The sequence below is a fragment of the Pagrus major genome, chromosome 1 (genome assembly GCF_040436345.1).
Source record: "Pagrus major chromosome 1, Pma_NU_1.0".
Lineage (NCBI taxonomy): Eukaryota > Metazoa > Chordata > Actinopteri > Spariformes > Sparidae > Pagrus > Pagrus major.
In genome coordinates, this window is record NC_133215.1 from 10,903,862 (window position 1) to 10,920,049 (window position 16,188).

Here is a 16,188-nt window from a genome sequence, read left to right on the forward strand (position 1 = left end):
AAAGAACAAATAAATGATAAAGAAAAAGGGTGAACCTTAGGTATGTGGACACTAAAGGTCGGTGCTTCGTGTACATGCATGACAGGATCAGCTAACATATGCTGATAAGAAGTCTGGGAGGCTGAAAAAGTGGAGTGCGGGGAAATCGAATGTTTATCTTCCAATAAAGCAGTCATACATAAAGCTATTTTAACAACATAGGCAGACTTTCATCCGTGAAGAAAATATCTCTGCCATCATTTGGATCTCCAAGATGAATTGTCTTTATTTAGCCATTCGATGGATGAGTAACCTGCGATAATATGGTACCATAGCTGGAAATGCATGTCTACACTGAAGCACCTGATCTTAAACAGAATGCCATTGCTTTTTGGTCTAAGATTTTTCAGACAAGACTGAACAGTAAAGTTACAGTGAATCACATATTCAGCAGGAGTTTTTATGAGGCTTATGGTCAAGTCCACTGTGGGAAGAACCTCTTTACAGCAGAATTGGCTGTTTATATGTGTCAGAGAGCTCTCTGAAATGAAAAGAACAAACTGGTTATATGCAAGAAACTGAAGCATAAGGATAAAAACCAATTCATGCATATCAAAGCATGTTTAAACTTTTATCACCAGGACACCACGGCCCCCTGCATCAGGTTCAACAAAGAGGAGTTTGCAGGAAGAAAAGTTCATTAAATCACTGCTTTGCTGCATTGATTTTCCTCTTTCTTTCTTGTTTTTGAAGATTGCAGCAGAGTGAAGGTAGAAATGTAGGTGGGTAGAGAAAACAAGCAAAAACAGGGAGCCAAATGTAGCTGGTCACTAGAGAAGACAAGGATTTATGCAAAGTGCCAGTCAAAATGACAGCGGCATGATTATACAGCCATTTTTTTTTTATTTGAGAATTGGATTAAATGTGTTGAGGAATGATTATAAATTCTATTTTCTATTTTTTTATCCGTGGTATTAAATGAGATCAGAATAGGCCTGATATCTGTCCACATTATCAATTCAATATGGCATTCTCGCCGCTTATTACAGGTTTTTGAAAATGTTTAAATTTACAACATGCAAGTCTCTGTAATTACATGTTCTAAAATTGCATTGGAAGCATAGGCCCTGTCTTGGCATATCTACAAAGCTCCACAAAGGGGTGGGAAAAAGGAAAAGACGTTAAGGCCTATGTTTTGTTTGTGGGTTCTGGAACTTTGCAGGCATGTGTTTCCAAGCTAACTAGCTAGCTAACTATCATGGGCTTCAGCCTTGTGCAGATTTCCAAGCTGCCTGTTAAGCTTCAGACACATATGAAGGCTTCGCTTGACGCCTTGGGTGGCGTTGGTTGCCCTTTTTCCGCAGCAGACCCACAGTGGCTCAGTGAAGTCCAGGATGAAAGGCTTAGGCTTCCCTTATTTCTGCCAAGTAAACAAGTCCTGCTGTTTTGGCTGTTCTCTGACTTTAGTTTGTCATTAAAGTGCAAGGCCAGCTTTTCTCTCTATAGCAGACACTATTGCAGTCCCAACGTCTGAGAGCTTAGAACTTAACGGTTTGATATACTCTCGCTTTGGAAAGGATTGGAACAGGGATGAAAAAAAAAAACAGAGGCAGAGAGCCGTGTGGGGTGAAAATTGTGCCAGTCAGCTGGATATGAATTATGTGTTCTAAATCAGTAAGAGATCAGTGAATTTGAATAATGCTGTTGGGGTGTGAAATTTTAAAAGATGAACCAGTGCTTAGTTGTCTGGTGGCACGGATCTCATCCCACCCACAGACATGACCATGGTTGTTCCAGCCTCCTAAGCCCTGATTTGGCAGCTGAGGAGAATAGTTTTTCCTGGATAACGACTCATAGGCTTGCTATCAGAAGATCTCAAGAGGATAAGGGCTGTGGAGATGGAGATGCGTAAAATGTCATCTGGTTGCGTTGTAGAGTAGTCAAAGGTTGTTGTATCATTTGGGTGTAGATTTAGAATAAGGATGGTTCTTCTCACACACACAGCACTTGAGACAGCCAGCCCACTAGCTGTCTAGTTTTATTTTTCTCTTTATAGAAGAATTGTCAGATCTCTAGGCTAGTTCATCTGAGGTTGTTGGCATGAGATGCCCACATTTTCTGTGGGAGACTGAGCAGTGTTCATTACCTGGTGAATCACTATCTCTCTTCCTTGAAATGCTGTTACCGTGCTGTGACGTTGTGGATTTCAGCAGAGCACTTATGCAAGAACACACATGTATTAGAAAAGAGCAACAAGGCAGACTGTGTAGTCAGGACACACACACACAAACACGCACAAGAAGTTTTTTCATATATCGAAGCTAAGGTGAGAGATGGAGCAAAGATCACTACGATAGTGATCTTATCTAGCTGAATGCTCATTAATCTACTTCCTGTTGTACCTATTCTACCTTTCTGTGTAGTATTAGTACTTTCTCGAGCCTCTCTAATTGTCCCAGTGTTGTTCATTGACTTTTTAGAGCATATTATCTTTAGTCTATGGTGACCTGATATATGAGATTTGTGCTCAGAGCACCTAAAGCTTCTGTTGAAACTCCACCCTATAATGATGGCGCCTGAATGTATTCGTCACCAGACAATGATGTAGTTATTGCTGACAAGACCATGCCTTTAATAGGATATGACTGACTATACCTGATTGTGTTAGACCTATAAATACAGTTTTCATCCCAGTGGTTAAACACAAATGAAGAAAGATACACCCAGGCGAATTCTTTCAGTCGTATTAAACAATTGTGGCCCATCTTTTTTCATCGCCTGCAGCCAGCAACTCATTGTCATCAATCGAAAAGGAATGCCAAGGGTAATGCTTTGGCAAGCTTGGATACCTTCGACAGGTTTTATGTGCATTTGTCATCCTCAGGGCTGAATGAAAAGGTAAGGGAAAACAGCTACTGGGACTGCAACTGAGAATCATCCACTTTCTGTGGCGCTCAACTCATATCAACTTTCAGCGACACCCTCTCTGTTTGATGGAGAAAACACACACACACACACACACACTCACACACAAACACACTGGTGTTAGAAACACACTGGTGTTATCAGTGGCTTACCAAAGCCCCAACGACTATCAGGGGAAGTGAGATAGGAAATGGATACTTCCAACAACTTCCTGATGTTTCCGGTGATTAGGAGGCCAAACAATTGTCACAGCTCTCAAAAGAGATTGTGAAAAGAGAATGTGGAAATGAAAAATGGCTGTTTTTCCTCTTAAAACTTCAAAGAGTGGTCACGGTGGCTTATTTGGCTAAGATTTAGGTAACCATAATATCTTTAAACATATCCAACCTGGGATCTTTTTTACATGATATTTTTTTGAAATATGACATTCACCAAAGAATGCCACATCTTGGTGTTGTGGGTGTCTTAAGTTATAATTAAAACTTGACTGATTTCTATGAACATAGGGCTGAAAATTGAATTGAAAAAACAAACATGTATCCACCTCTCGACTTTGAGAAACCACACAGGAGAAGTGTGATTTACTCTGCAGAGTAAGGCTGGAAAAATGAATGTACAAGTGCCAGGTCGACCGAGGTAAAACAAAGCTTGCGTACAGTCAAACAGCTGAGTGGATTTAACACTGTTGCTGACATTAAAATATCACTACGCAGGCAGCTTACAGTGTTTTAGTTTGAATGTTTTATTACTTGAAATATTCCTACTCAAGGGTTAGGGCCTAATGTGGAAGCGCTCTCAGACACCACTGTTAAATGGACTACGTCACTATTGTTGCTACACATGGCTCAAAATGGCTCACCTACTCAAATGAACCATACAAGTGAGCACTTTAGATGTGAAAGGTGTAGAATGCCTTGAAAGCAACACATTTGACTGTGTTTGTATTTATGGACATTCAATGTCTTTAAGATGCCATTCTTATGGATGATACGGCGTAAAGGCCTGGTCTACCTATAATTTGGCACTGTGCATTTTATCCAAGGCCTAAGCTTGGTGACACAGTGGCTACTCGCAAAGCTAGTTAATGAACAGCTTACCAACCAGAGTCATGCTAGCCTTAGCCTGACACAATAGTTGTCCAAGCTTCTTTATTTTTCTCTACTGAGCTAATTACCCCCCAGGGTATTTTGTCCCTGGGGCTGTACATTATTTCATTCAACAAAGTGTGTTGTTGAAGATGGGAATTAAGCTGTCTAAGCTAACGAGCTTCCTATCTCTCAGTTAGCAGGCTTTGTTTTTCGAACGGGACGCATCCACAAAGTTAATTATATTGTCATATTGTCTTCCAACCATTTATCTTTTGTGAAGTAGTTTATGCTACAATAGCTGAGGTTAAATAGCAGCGTCCGAGTATTTTCATCGCCGGGAATTCGAGCCATTTTGGCTTCAAAGTGCAACTGGACAGCTTTTATAAGAATGATTGGGGCTTCGGCTGTCCTTGAGAGCTAGACATTAATTTATGACCACAGAAGCATTTACTTAAGGACTTAACATACGTACATATTTGGTCTCTGTCCACGTTCGTTCTACAGCTCCTTGCTAAGGATTACATCAGCCTTTCCTTGGAACTCGATAGCTCAACTTCTTCCATTTTTATGTTCAACAGTGAGCAGTTGATTGACAGAAGGTCAGGAGTCTAATTGGCCGTGCAGATTTATTTTTAAGACATACTACAATACAACTAAGGTGGCTTTACATGTAAATTTGACAGATGCCTGATGACCAATGTGAAATCTTACGAGGTTTTGAGGGTGAAAAGGTAAAATCACTAAACAGGACTTCCTTTGAGAATACAGGCCAAGCAATATCAAAACCAATTAATCTGCCTGAGATCTCAACACGCACGAATGTCTCTCTTGCACAGCCCACACAGTCTCATACCGTTACTATCTGTGCTGCCTTTCCTCAGCTGCTTCACTGCTTCCAAGCATCCCATCCACTTACACAACTCCCCATAACATTCACTTTCACAAACACTTGGGAACCCGAACCCCCCACAGCCCCAACTCTTCCATGACGTGCTTGTCTTTTCAGATTACAAATAATCCCTGCAGCTGTGAGGTGCTGATATATCTCAATCCTAATGTAAATAATGCTCCCCCCATTCAATGCCTTCTACTCATTTTCACAAAGACCATAAGTATACATCTATGTGTTTGCTTTAGCTTATAGGGGCTCCCTCGCAGCATTTGTCAAATTCTCTGTTTCTGGACATCACATCGTGACTTCAAATCAGGCTAAACTGCCTTCTAAATGGCGTGCCAAGCATCGCCTTCCCTCTCAATAAAATAGAACTGTCAGTAGCTCTGCAGTATTTTGGAGACTTGGTTATAAAGCGACAAACAGCTCCTTCTTTGATGTAGCAAACCTTCTTAAACGTCCACAGTCCTTTGGATTTTGGTGTCCCATAGTTTTCATTCGAAAGTATAGATGGCATCATGAGCAGTGAAAGCAGATATGTTTCACAGTGTTGTTTTAGGCTCCAGAGGCAGACACTTAACTCATAATGAGGCTGAGAATATTGATATAGTTGTCTGGCGTTGAACGTTGGGTTTCGGAATAAGAGATGTCGCACTCTGTGTTCATTATTTTCCGCACGCAAGAGAGAAATAACAGGAGTTTGAATAATTAATTTTCAGAGCTTAGTGTCAATTCATCAACAACAAACTAAACATCTCAACGACTTTTAAATTACACAATAAGTCTGGCAGCTTCAGACACCCAGCACATTCCCGATTGTCTGGAGTTGCAGCTAAATGCGTGTCGCATAAATATGTGTGTCACTCTCAAGACTGCTAATCACAGCAGCAGTGCCCGGGTATGAACCGGCCCCAACAATGTCCTGGACTCCTTAACTCCCTCCAGGCCTCCATTTTGGAGCAGCGGTTGTAGCGCTCAAGGACATGGTTGAGAGTGCCACTGCTGCTTTGCTGTTGTTTTTCTATCCCTCTGAAAACAGCATGGCTATAATTACTGTCGGCCCAGCTCAGCCCACGCCTGAGGATGGCTTTCGTGTGTGTATATATGTGTGTGTACACGTGTGTGTGTGTGTGTGTTGTGACAAAGACTGTGGGTTGGAAGCGCAGACTTCTCTGGTGAGGTCTGGCTTACCAACCAATCATTTTACAGTTCCTTAACGTTTAGGTAGAGATATAGAGGTATGCACCTTTATTGGCTGGACCACTAGTGCCAGCACAGCCTTACATAAAAGGCCCGTTCCTGGTCAGCATGAAGCTTTTGCATGAGTGATCAAACTTGTGAGATGAGTTTAGAAAGATTTGGATGTGTCAAAGTTCAGAAGTTGTGAATTATTTTCTGAAAATGATATCAGAGCTTGTGTATTAAAGTGGGCGGCAGATCCTGTGCCTGAGAGATCCGGCAGCATGTCGGACAAAAATGGAACCGAAGCAAACAAAAGCAGTTTAAGCCACAACACAAATAGCTTCACTCATCCACAGTAGATGCCACATATTTTTTGCATTTCAGAAGTGATTCCCCACCCTTCAGACATCTTGAAGTAGATGCTGGTTTCATGCGTCATCAAAATTCTTAAATACTTTAATTTAGAAAATGTGAGTGGGCAGTAAAATTTAGTTTGTGGTTCAAATCGTTTCGCCACGAGGCCATGCCATAAAACTGCTTAGCTGACTGTTGTTGAGCTGAAACAGTAAGTGAATTATCATTATTGATCAGTACATTGAAAGAAGCATAATCAGCAGCTGCTTTGACAGGAGATTGATCATCATTTTACAAGAAAAATGCAATCTAGTATCTCGCTTCTTTCATCCAATTCAAAAATAATCTGCTTGTCTTTGTCCAGTAGGATAGTAACTGGATATCCTCAGGTTTTGGACTTTTGATCTTTGAAGACATCATGTTGGGCTTTAAAAATAGTGGTGGACATCTAAAAAAAAATGCTGGCATTTTAGAGACCAAACAATCAGTTAATCTTTAAAATAAATGCTAGATTGATCTATAAGCCTTAGACTTCTCAGTACACCCATGGACCCACTTTATGCCATTGGAAAAGAGGACCGTGGCAGACCATAGGATTAAAGGTAGAAGCTCGCAATATTACAGGATTGTCTGTTGCATTTGAGATGTGTATTAAGAAAACACAGTTTGTCAGAAAACGTCACAGCCCTGCTGTGAGAAGGTCAGCCCCCCGCTGTTGCCAAAGGCACAACAGTATCTGGAAGGAGTCCCATATTTATAAAACACGCTTGATATTTATGACACTTTGCCAACTGTATCTCCTCTCTGGACAATAGGCTTTCAGCAGGAAATAGTACATGAAAGCTGAGCGTGCTCTCTCGCTGAGCCTTGTTCAGCAAGTAACTGCAGTGAAATAAGGACCAAATAACTTTTCACTTCCTCTTTAGTTTTGCTTTCTTAATTGCCTGTGCACTCTCTCCAGCTCATTTTTTCGAAACAAATGTCCTATTCTTGTTTCAAGCTGGAGGAGAGAGATTACTCCTGAACCAGAATAATTACGATTGTCGAGCAAGCATGTGCGCCAGTCAACAAACAGCGTTCAGTAACATGCTCCCTCGTGTCATTAACTCATGTTCCGGTGTGCCCGCTGCTGCAGCATCAAGGTGTACATTATGTTTATGAAATAGGACTCGTTTGTGGACTTTGGATGAAGGCCGCTGGTTTTGTGGTTTCCTTGGGTTTTTTTACTATTATGTTTGTTGTTTGATTCTGCACTGAGTGTATAGTGTTTACATTACAAGCACGGCGTCTGTTATGACTCCCTGTCAAGCTATGATTAGGCAGCTGATTTGTAGAGGATTTATGAATCAGAAACGTAGACTCTGTGTGGATAATATTGTCATCTGTATTCTGCTCTATAATACATGAACAGAGAAAGGAGTTACCTAACACAGCACACAGGGGAGTTTAAAAACATTATCATCCATCAGCTCCAGCCTGGCTAAAGCACATGAATAATTAGTCAGCATGGTGTGTTTTGATGTGGCACAGCAGAACTATTAGCCCTGATAGTAATAATCTACAGCTCGCTGGCTCATGTAACCCATGCTGATTCTTTGCAAACTTTCTTGCAGACTCCATGCATGCAAAGAGTAATTCCTGCAGGTCGTGTAAATTTACTAAAGTTAATTTTTGTCGTCAGTTATGAAGCACTGTTTTTTTCACTCAGTGAGGGGGTGTTCTGTATGTAGCACTGTTGAGACGGGGAGGTAGAGGCAGGTTTTCTCTTTGTGTTGATTTACATTTGTCGTCTTCTGTATTTGCTCCTGCAGTGGGTGCTATTTTATGTTAATGTCAAATTAACATCTAAATTTGTTGCCAGTCAATATGTAGCTGTGTTGTGTATGCAGAGAAGAAAATGGGTTGCACCTACAGGAAATGTTTTTCCTAACGGAGTATCAGTAGACCTATATCTTTGCAGCTCGCTGTGAAGATTAAATAAAGCCTAAGAAGGAGAGGATAAAAAAGGGGGAGCAGAAGCGCCTCACTCATATGCCTCAATTGCAGTGCTGAGGGAGGGCTATTTCAGGACCTGTAAGTTGTGGCCTGCTATTCTCGTTGCAAGCATATGTGCCATTGATGGGTTTGGGTTTCGGAAATCCTTTGCTTTATGCTAATCAGGCGCAGTGTGGCAAGCAGACAGCTCTGGTGCGGTTGAAGTTGGCATGTCTACTCTACACTCAGCGTCTCTGCAAAGTTGCAATTACATCGGTAGTGAGAACAGAACACTGCCTATAACGTAGCCATGTAGCGATAGCCTTCCCCCCATTTCTTATTTTTCTTCCCTTCGTTTGTGAATTTGATTCAAAAGTGGATTGAAGCGGAGGAACTGAAGAATCAGACTTGTTTTTTTAGTTTTTTCAAAGCCTGGCTTAACAAAGCCCCCTCTGTGTGATTGATGTCACACAACATCAGTCCCTCCACTTAAAATGAACACTACCGCTCAAAAAGACCCTTAAAAAACATCAACGAGCAGCAGGATTTTTTTTCCCTGAAGTTTCCTTTTCTCTGTTTCAAAAAGTGCTCAAGACTACGGGCGATGTGTGACTGGCTGTCTATTTATTCAGCTTGTGGAAGAATTAAACACAGGGTGTCAGGGCTATGCTGCTGTTTGGGCACTCTTTGCAGACCTTTGTGATATTTCACATATGTAAGGCGGTGTGGTGGGCTGTCTGGAAACTGGCTTGACAGGGAAGACCTACAGGGAGAGCACTCCTCCAGATGTAAACTCTTAACTCAAGGGTGACTGATGAGATAACCAGCAGGGTTCACATTATGTCACCCAGCAGTGAGTGGGCGGAATTTCTTTTGTTTAATTAATCAAATATTATTTCTGTTCGAGCGTTTTCTGTCTGAGAAGTTTCTCTTTGGTTCTCTGTTTTCAATTTAAAGAGGAGGAGAGGAGCTACAAAATCAATTAGTCCACCTTATAGCCTGGCTTTGTTATGCTGATGCTTCCAAACAGGTACCATAAACAAGTCGGCTGAGTCGGCCATTTTACAGATGAAAAATGAAATGAGAGAAACTGTGAGACTGTTTCTAACCTCCCTCAAACACATGTTTGGGATTTCTTTTCTGTAATTTGTTTTGGTCCTTAATAACTGACATTTACACTCACACCAATATATCTGCAGTGCACTAATATTCGCTGATAATCAGCCTAGCCCATTTATCTGTTGGCCCCTTGTCCAGCATTTACAGTGATATCTATTGCTTTCTCATGACAAAAGTTGATTTAATGTACACAGTTGTTTCTTTATATGATTAATTCTCTATCTGTGTAATTAATGTTATTATCATTGACTGTCTCCAACAGGTCTGGTTACGACTACTTCAAGAAAGCTGGACAGGGAGCAACAGGATGAGCACATTCTTGAGGTAAGCACTTTATTTTGGCAATTATTCAACTCTGAAGAAAAAGCTGGAGGTCAGTGTTGGCCTCTCTTTCATGAGAAAATTAATCAGCATCATATAATCAGAATCCTACGAGGTCAAAACATTCAGTCACCCGGTTAAAGAAATGAGATTTTCTGTCTCTGAGGAAGGGTTGTATGCAAGAAGGGAATCATTCCTTCTTCTTCTGATTTCCGGATGGGGTAGGAGAGAGAGGTGGGAGGGGTGTGGGAGATCCTGGTGACTGTTCCTTTGTTCTTTCCCACTGTTCCGTCTTGTGGATGGAGCAAGCCGGGACAGGAAACTGTTGTCAACCCAACAGGCCGATGTCTAAACTTGTGGGTTTTAATTGAGCAGGGCTCTGTTCTCTCCTGATGCTTCCCTCCCTCTTTCTTGCCACAGACCCAAGGTTGATAATAGCCGTTTTAATTTTGCTTCCGGTGCTGACAGGGAGCAGATTGGGCGCCTTTTAATTATTGTTAGAAGTTACACAATTCAGTGATCACTGGGCGACAGTTAATGCTTGTGCATCTGGTGCCAGAGCGGTGTTGTATTTCATACTGTGATTGTACATTGCTGCACTGCACTAATTGCATTACAGGACTGAGAGTAAATGATAGGGATGCGAGAGAGGAATAAGTGAAAACTATTCCATTTTAAGTTTAGCTCACGATTTAAATTAAACAGTAAGGTTAGAATTAAGCAAACTTGTTAAATTTGTGTAGACTAGAGGGTATCAAGGTCAGAAAAAGGTTCCCATGCAAACCCAAAGCTCCTCCGATCTCGCGGTTTGCTGTAGATGTCACAGTGCTACCTCAAACATGTGGCAGAAAGCTGTTGAATGTTTTGAAACTGGTGGCTGATTCAAAGTCTTTGTGTCTGTTTGAAAAAAAAAGTAGCTAATTCCTGCAAAGCCGAGTTCATGAATGTTGTTATTTTTTCCCTTTTTCACAAAATGCCTCCAGACAGACATTTAATAACCACATGAAACACTCAGCTTAGACTCTTGCGGTCTTTAATGTTACGCCAAATTCAACACGCCTATTCTCTTTGTGCTAATATTCTTGCTTTTCTTTGTAATGTTTATTACTAAAGCTTGCACTGATAGATATTCTAATTCCAGTGCGCAAAGAAGCAATATTTTTTCTTAATAGCTAATTTAAAGCTTCTCTTGCACATGTCTGTTTAATTCAAATATGAATTGCAGGGATAATTTAAAGCAAGTAACTTTTGACCTAAATAGGTAGAAAGTGGCTGAGCGAACACAGCCTGGGAAAAGCTGTGTAACCAGGGCAACTTAAGAAGTTTGTTGGTCACTAGGAATTCAGCAGGAAGCTCTTTATTGGGCTAAACATTGGTGGGGCAGCACGGACTCCTTAAGCCTACAATTTGCCCTCCCCACACTCACACACACAAACACACACCTTTGGTGTATCCGCAGGGCAGCTAATCGAGGGCTAATCATGACTCAGAAGAATACATGTGTGTGCACATGCCTTTGTGTGTGAACTGGGTGCTGGCACAGCAAATCAAGTCGAAGTCTCAGCTAGTGTTGAAGTTTTTGTACGAGCTTGTTGTAGGAGAAGAGACGAAACATGTGGGGCCGTGTGGAACATGTGGAGCAATTAGGGTGGGGGCTGTGTCAGCATTGTTTGCACCAAATGCCAAGAGGAGGTGGAGGGAGCGCAGGGGGTTTTCAGCTTTTTATGATGAGATGGATGGGGGTTGGTAGGCGGTAGTCGTGTGCCTGTGTGTGAAAGAGAGAAACAGAGAGAGAGAGCTAAAGGCAGAAAGGCAGTGAGGGAATTTGAGAAAGAGGCATTGCAGCTCCTGATGGTCTGAGTGTGGGCTCTAGTGGCAGGATGAGAGGCATCCGTCCCAGGAAGGAGGAGGGGTGGGGGGTAAATAGCTAAAGTGGGACATGCCAGGACATGCTTAGGATTCAGGCTGGGACTGTAGAGGGAACATTAGAATGGAAAAGCAGAGGTGAATGGGTTGTTCACATCTGTTGTCTGGACCCTTTCCCAGCATGCAGCTGGCGAGATGCAGGGTACACCCCGGACAGGTTGTTAGTCCGGCTGATTTGATGAGGATATTCCATCCTACTTAGTCTGTTTTTTTTTTTTTTTTAATCTATAAAAATGAAAACACACCAACATATTTAGTCTGCAATGATGTAAAGCAGCAAATCCTCACCTCAGAACCTGAAATAAGTGAATATTTTGTTCATTATCAACCTCAATGATGAGTTATTCATGCTGATTCATTAATGAACCGAGCCCATGCTATAGTAAGTCACAGTTATGACACAAAAACAGTTTAGATATAAGTACTTTGCTTTGATCAAGTTTTGAAAGCTAGTGTATAGCCTTTCGTGACTTAATAGTTCCAGGCACTATGAAAGCAAAGGGAGTACACTCAGGCCCTATAGGTTCCTGTTCCTTCGGGAAGGCACTTTTTTTTACAATAACTAAATTGTTTCCTCTGGTCGAAATGCTTTTGATTAAACTCCTCACCAGCTTCAGTTCCTCAAACGGTTCTTGGTCCCTTGGGAAAGTTCATGCAGTGGAAACAACCCTGAGAGTAGCAAACTTGTAACAATGAGATATTGTTTTTGCTCTGTTTAATACTGCAGTTATTACAGCAGGCATTCGTGTCTGCTCTGCAATGCACGTTTGATAATTAAAAAAGAATGAGTTGCTTTATTTAAACAACTGGTGTGGAGCGCCAGCGTCAGTAAGTCTCTCCATTACGATAGCCAAGCACAACATACATTTCTATTGTAACTAACTTAAAAAAATCTTGCACAGTTGAGCCCAGTTCCCAGGTTATTTTAGTTAACATAGAATGCATTTTACTTACATATGGTCACTGAGATAAACCTAAAAGTTTTGCAAAACATCAACAGAACAAAATGGGTTGGCTTAGTTCGCGTCACTTCAGAGCAGTGCTATGCAGATGTGATGAGACACACTCCCTCTGGTGTAACTTCTCTTCGTGTGGTTTCCCTAATTATCACACTAAAGGCTTTTGATGAAAATGTTCCAAAGAGAGGCACACGGTTGATGGACAGCTGGGTAGCTACAGTGTTAATGTATGCGAATGAGGTACTGTGCTGGGACATTTCAATTCAATACTTTATGTCTCCTTCCAAAGTGTCTCAGGGTGTTAAAATATAATTAGGGACATCAGGCGCTACACCTACATATATGAGGCCGAAGAAGCTCATGTGATCAAAATGGAAATGTTCATTACGGAGCGCAGAATGGGCCCCAGCATGTCCTCCCTGTAATAGACACTCACTTTCAGGTTTCTTGTAATCCCATTTAATTAATTCTGCTCATGTGAATAGCACAGACAGCTGCAGACACTGTGAGAAAAACAAAAACACATTACTTTAGTAATTGAAACTATGGTACCAAATGGTGTGTGCATTGCCCTGGACTCCTGACTGGTTTTAGTGAGGCACTTAGCAGATGGTTTTAAATGACTGTGACATTTGTTCTGCCCTTCTACAGTATTTTGCAGCTCGAAGCTAGAAAATGCTCACATCTTTGCCAGCGCTCAGATGCACAAACCTGCGAGTGCATTCTTCTTGTTTAGGTCAGCCCGTGGCTCTTTGCTTTTGATTAAACTCCTCAAACTGTGCATTCAGACGTCTGAAGACACATAATCATGGCACAAATTACAAAGTGTTAGCTTGTGCCGCCAGTAACGCTTGATGTCATGACTTAAATTAAGGGCCCATTAATGATTTAGTTGTTTGACACTGTCTCTTATACCAAGTACTTCTGGGGTTTAAAAAAAGCCCCCGGCCTTCAGTGAAGGGCAGTAAGTCTTAATGTTTATTAGCAGTTCAAAATCTCCGTTTGCAAGTTTGACACACACAGCAGCAGACTCAGTGCAGCTGGTGCTATCAGAATGAAGAGGTGCAGCTAATTAAAAATAATTAGCTCTGGTGGCTTATTTGTGCAACAGCCATACAAGCTACTGTTATCACGATCACAGGCAAACACATTAAATGTTATTTCTGATTAGGAAAGTTTTTAGTTCACTGTGGCAACCTCCAGATGAAACTAATTATGTTTACCTGAATACACCAACTCTAGCTTGTAACTAGTAGTTAGAAAATGTCTCTCCTGCTAAATCAAAGTGGCCCTCTCACCTTATTGTGTTTTTTTAAATGATCTGTTAATTAAACTGCCATGTGCATAAGAGCTGATACTGGAAAGTACACTCCCAAATCACCAGATGTGGCTGCTTGTGTAACTTTATGCATAAAATTAGCTTATTTAATGCTTATTAGGCTACAATAGGGGCTCAAAAGTCTGAAAGCCTGTGCTGCTCCTTACATACAACCAGACAAATGTGGTTGGACCGCCGAAAAAACAAAAAACCAAGAGACCAACATTTTGAGTGTTGAAGTCCTGTACCCTCTCTGAAGCATGGATGAAAATGCATTAAATTTTATTTAATCTATCTTGTATTTTCCTGCTGGATAATTTTGCCTCACAAGACTCAAGATTTCATTTGTAGTTCTGAAAGAGTCCCTTTTTACAAGATCAAGAGATTTTTTGTGAAAAAAATCATCATCCTGTAGAGATGAGATTATTAGGTTAAAAAATAAAGAAAACATCTCATCCAGCAGTGTTTGGGAGCCTGTTACTGAGGTGTATTTGTTGTTGTTTTTTTTTTAAGTAAAGAATATGTATTAGAAAAGACCACCAGACAGCAAATCTCAGAGGGAACTGCCTTTAAATTTAGCTGCTAGTTGAGTTGCACTGAAAGAAGTGCAGTGGAAACATGAAGGAACACACACATCCTTTTTTCCTACTCTTTGATTAAGTTTAGACTTTTGAATGATGAATTTCTATCACAGCTGCCTTGATCTTTTCAAATTTCTGCAATACATGATGTTCAATGAAATTGCTGACATTATAAACCTTTTATTAATTCCACTGTGTAATTATGGAAGAGATCCAGGTTATTGTGACTTGAAGAGATACAAATGATCAAATGTCATTTAAAGTTCACTACTCAGATAATATTTGCTTTGTTGTGGTTCAGCCTTCTTGATTTGAGGTTTTGTATTCTTTCTCCCCAGATCACGGTCACTGACCATGGTGTTCCTCCCAAATCCACCACTGTCCGCGTCATCGTCCGAGTCCTCGACGAGAACGACAACAGGCCGTTGTTCCTGGAAAAGATCTATAAGATCAAGCTCCCAGAGCGGGAGAGGCCTGAGAGAGAAAGAGCCGCGAAAAGAGACCCTGTGTATCGGGTCATTGCCTCTGATCGTGATGAGGGACCTAATGCAGAGATCTCTTACAGCATCGAGGAGGGAGATGAGAATGGGAAGTTCTTTATCGAGCCCAAGACCGGCCTGGTGTCTGCAAAGAAGTTCTCTTCTGCTGGAGAATATGACATTCTTACAGTGAGTATCTAATCCCAGGGCTTCTTCCTTTCATCAGCCTGATAGTCTCTCAGTGAGCAGTAGTTTCTTTTTTACAACGGATGGTTGTTTTTTACTGTTTTATTCTTCTCTTCTGTCTTCCTTTTTTATCAGTTTCTGTGTTGGAAAATGCAGTAAAAGAAGTCTCTGTAAAAGAGGCCAAAAGCTAATTGGTCCACTTATGTTCAGAATATAAGTTTCAAAAACCTACTTTAAAATTTTGAGGATCATGTTCCAAAGCCCACAATATCCCATTAGGATCTAATTGCTACAGCTATGCCTTCTTTATTTCTACAATCTTATTACTGTGGTACCTCAGTCTTCAGGAGCCAAATTTCTCAATGTGACACTTCTTTTTGGCTGTTACAGTACAGCACTTGATAAAAATCATTTTCTGCTCATCATGGCAGCTGTTTTTAGCTGAGTATCTTAGAATTTCTGGGAAATAAATGTGTTATATATACGTGTGAAAATGAATGTAATCTGTCAATCTTCCACCTGTGAGAAGATTACCTCAGCAAGTAGTCATCACAGTTGGCTGTGAAAACTGCTGTGGTGATACTTAATGCTCATCTTTTTTTGGTTTCAACTGATTTCACCCAGATTTAATGTGCACACAAGTTGTGTTTCCTGCTGCAAGAAGACTCTGCACACCACAGTTTAGAGTAATTGAAGTCCACACAAAAGGTTGAATCACAATAGAACAGCACACAAAAGGTGTTTTGTCATTCAGAATATGAGGTTCTGTTTCCGTGTGGACAGCTCAGAGTACGGTAAAGCTTTTAGGATCGAATCACAACCCACTCTGTGGCTTTGTGCCTGAAATCAGTGGTTCTTCCTAAAGTATGTAGGCACTGTTTAGAAAATGAAATATTTTATGCTGG

At 41.0% G+C, this 16,188-nt stretch overlaps 1 protein-coding gene across 1 annotated transcript in view; it reads left to right on the forward strand.

The window, feature by feature from the left end:
• fat1a (FAT atypical cadherin 1a) overlaps positions 1-16,188 on the forward strand; it is a 73,303-nt gene that overhangs the window by 17,841 nt on the left and 39,274 nt on the right. The window contains exons 4-5 of the mRNA XM_073464755.1: positions 9,776-9,837; positions 14,957-15,286. Of these exons, the coding sequence (XP_073320856.1) occupies positions 9,776-9,837; positions 14,957-15,286 (392 nt within the window). The remainder of the gene's footprint in view (positions 1-9,775; positions 9,838-14,956; positions 15,287-16,188) is intronic.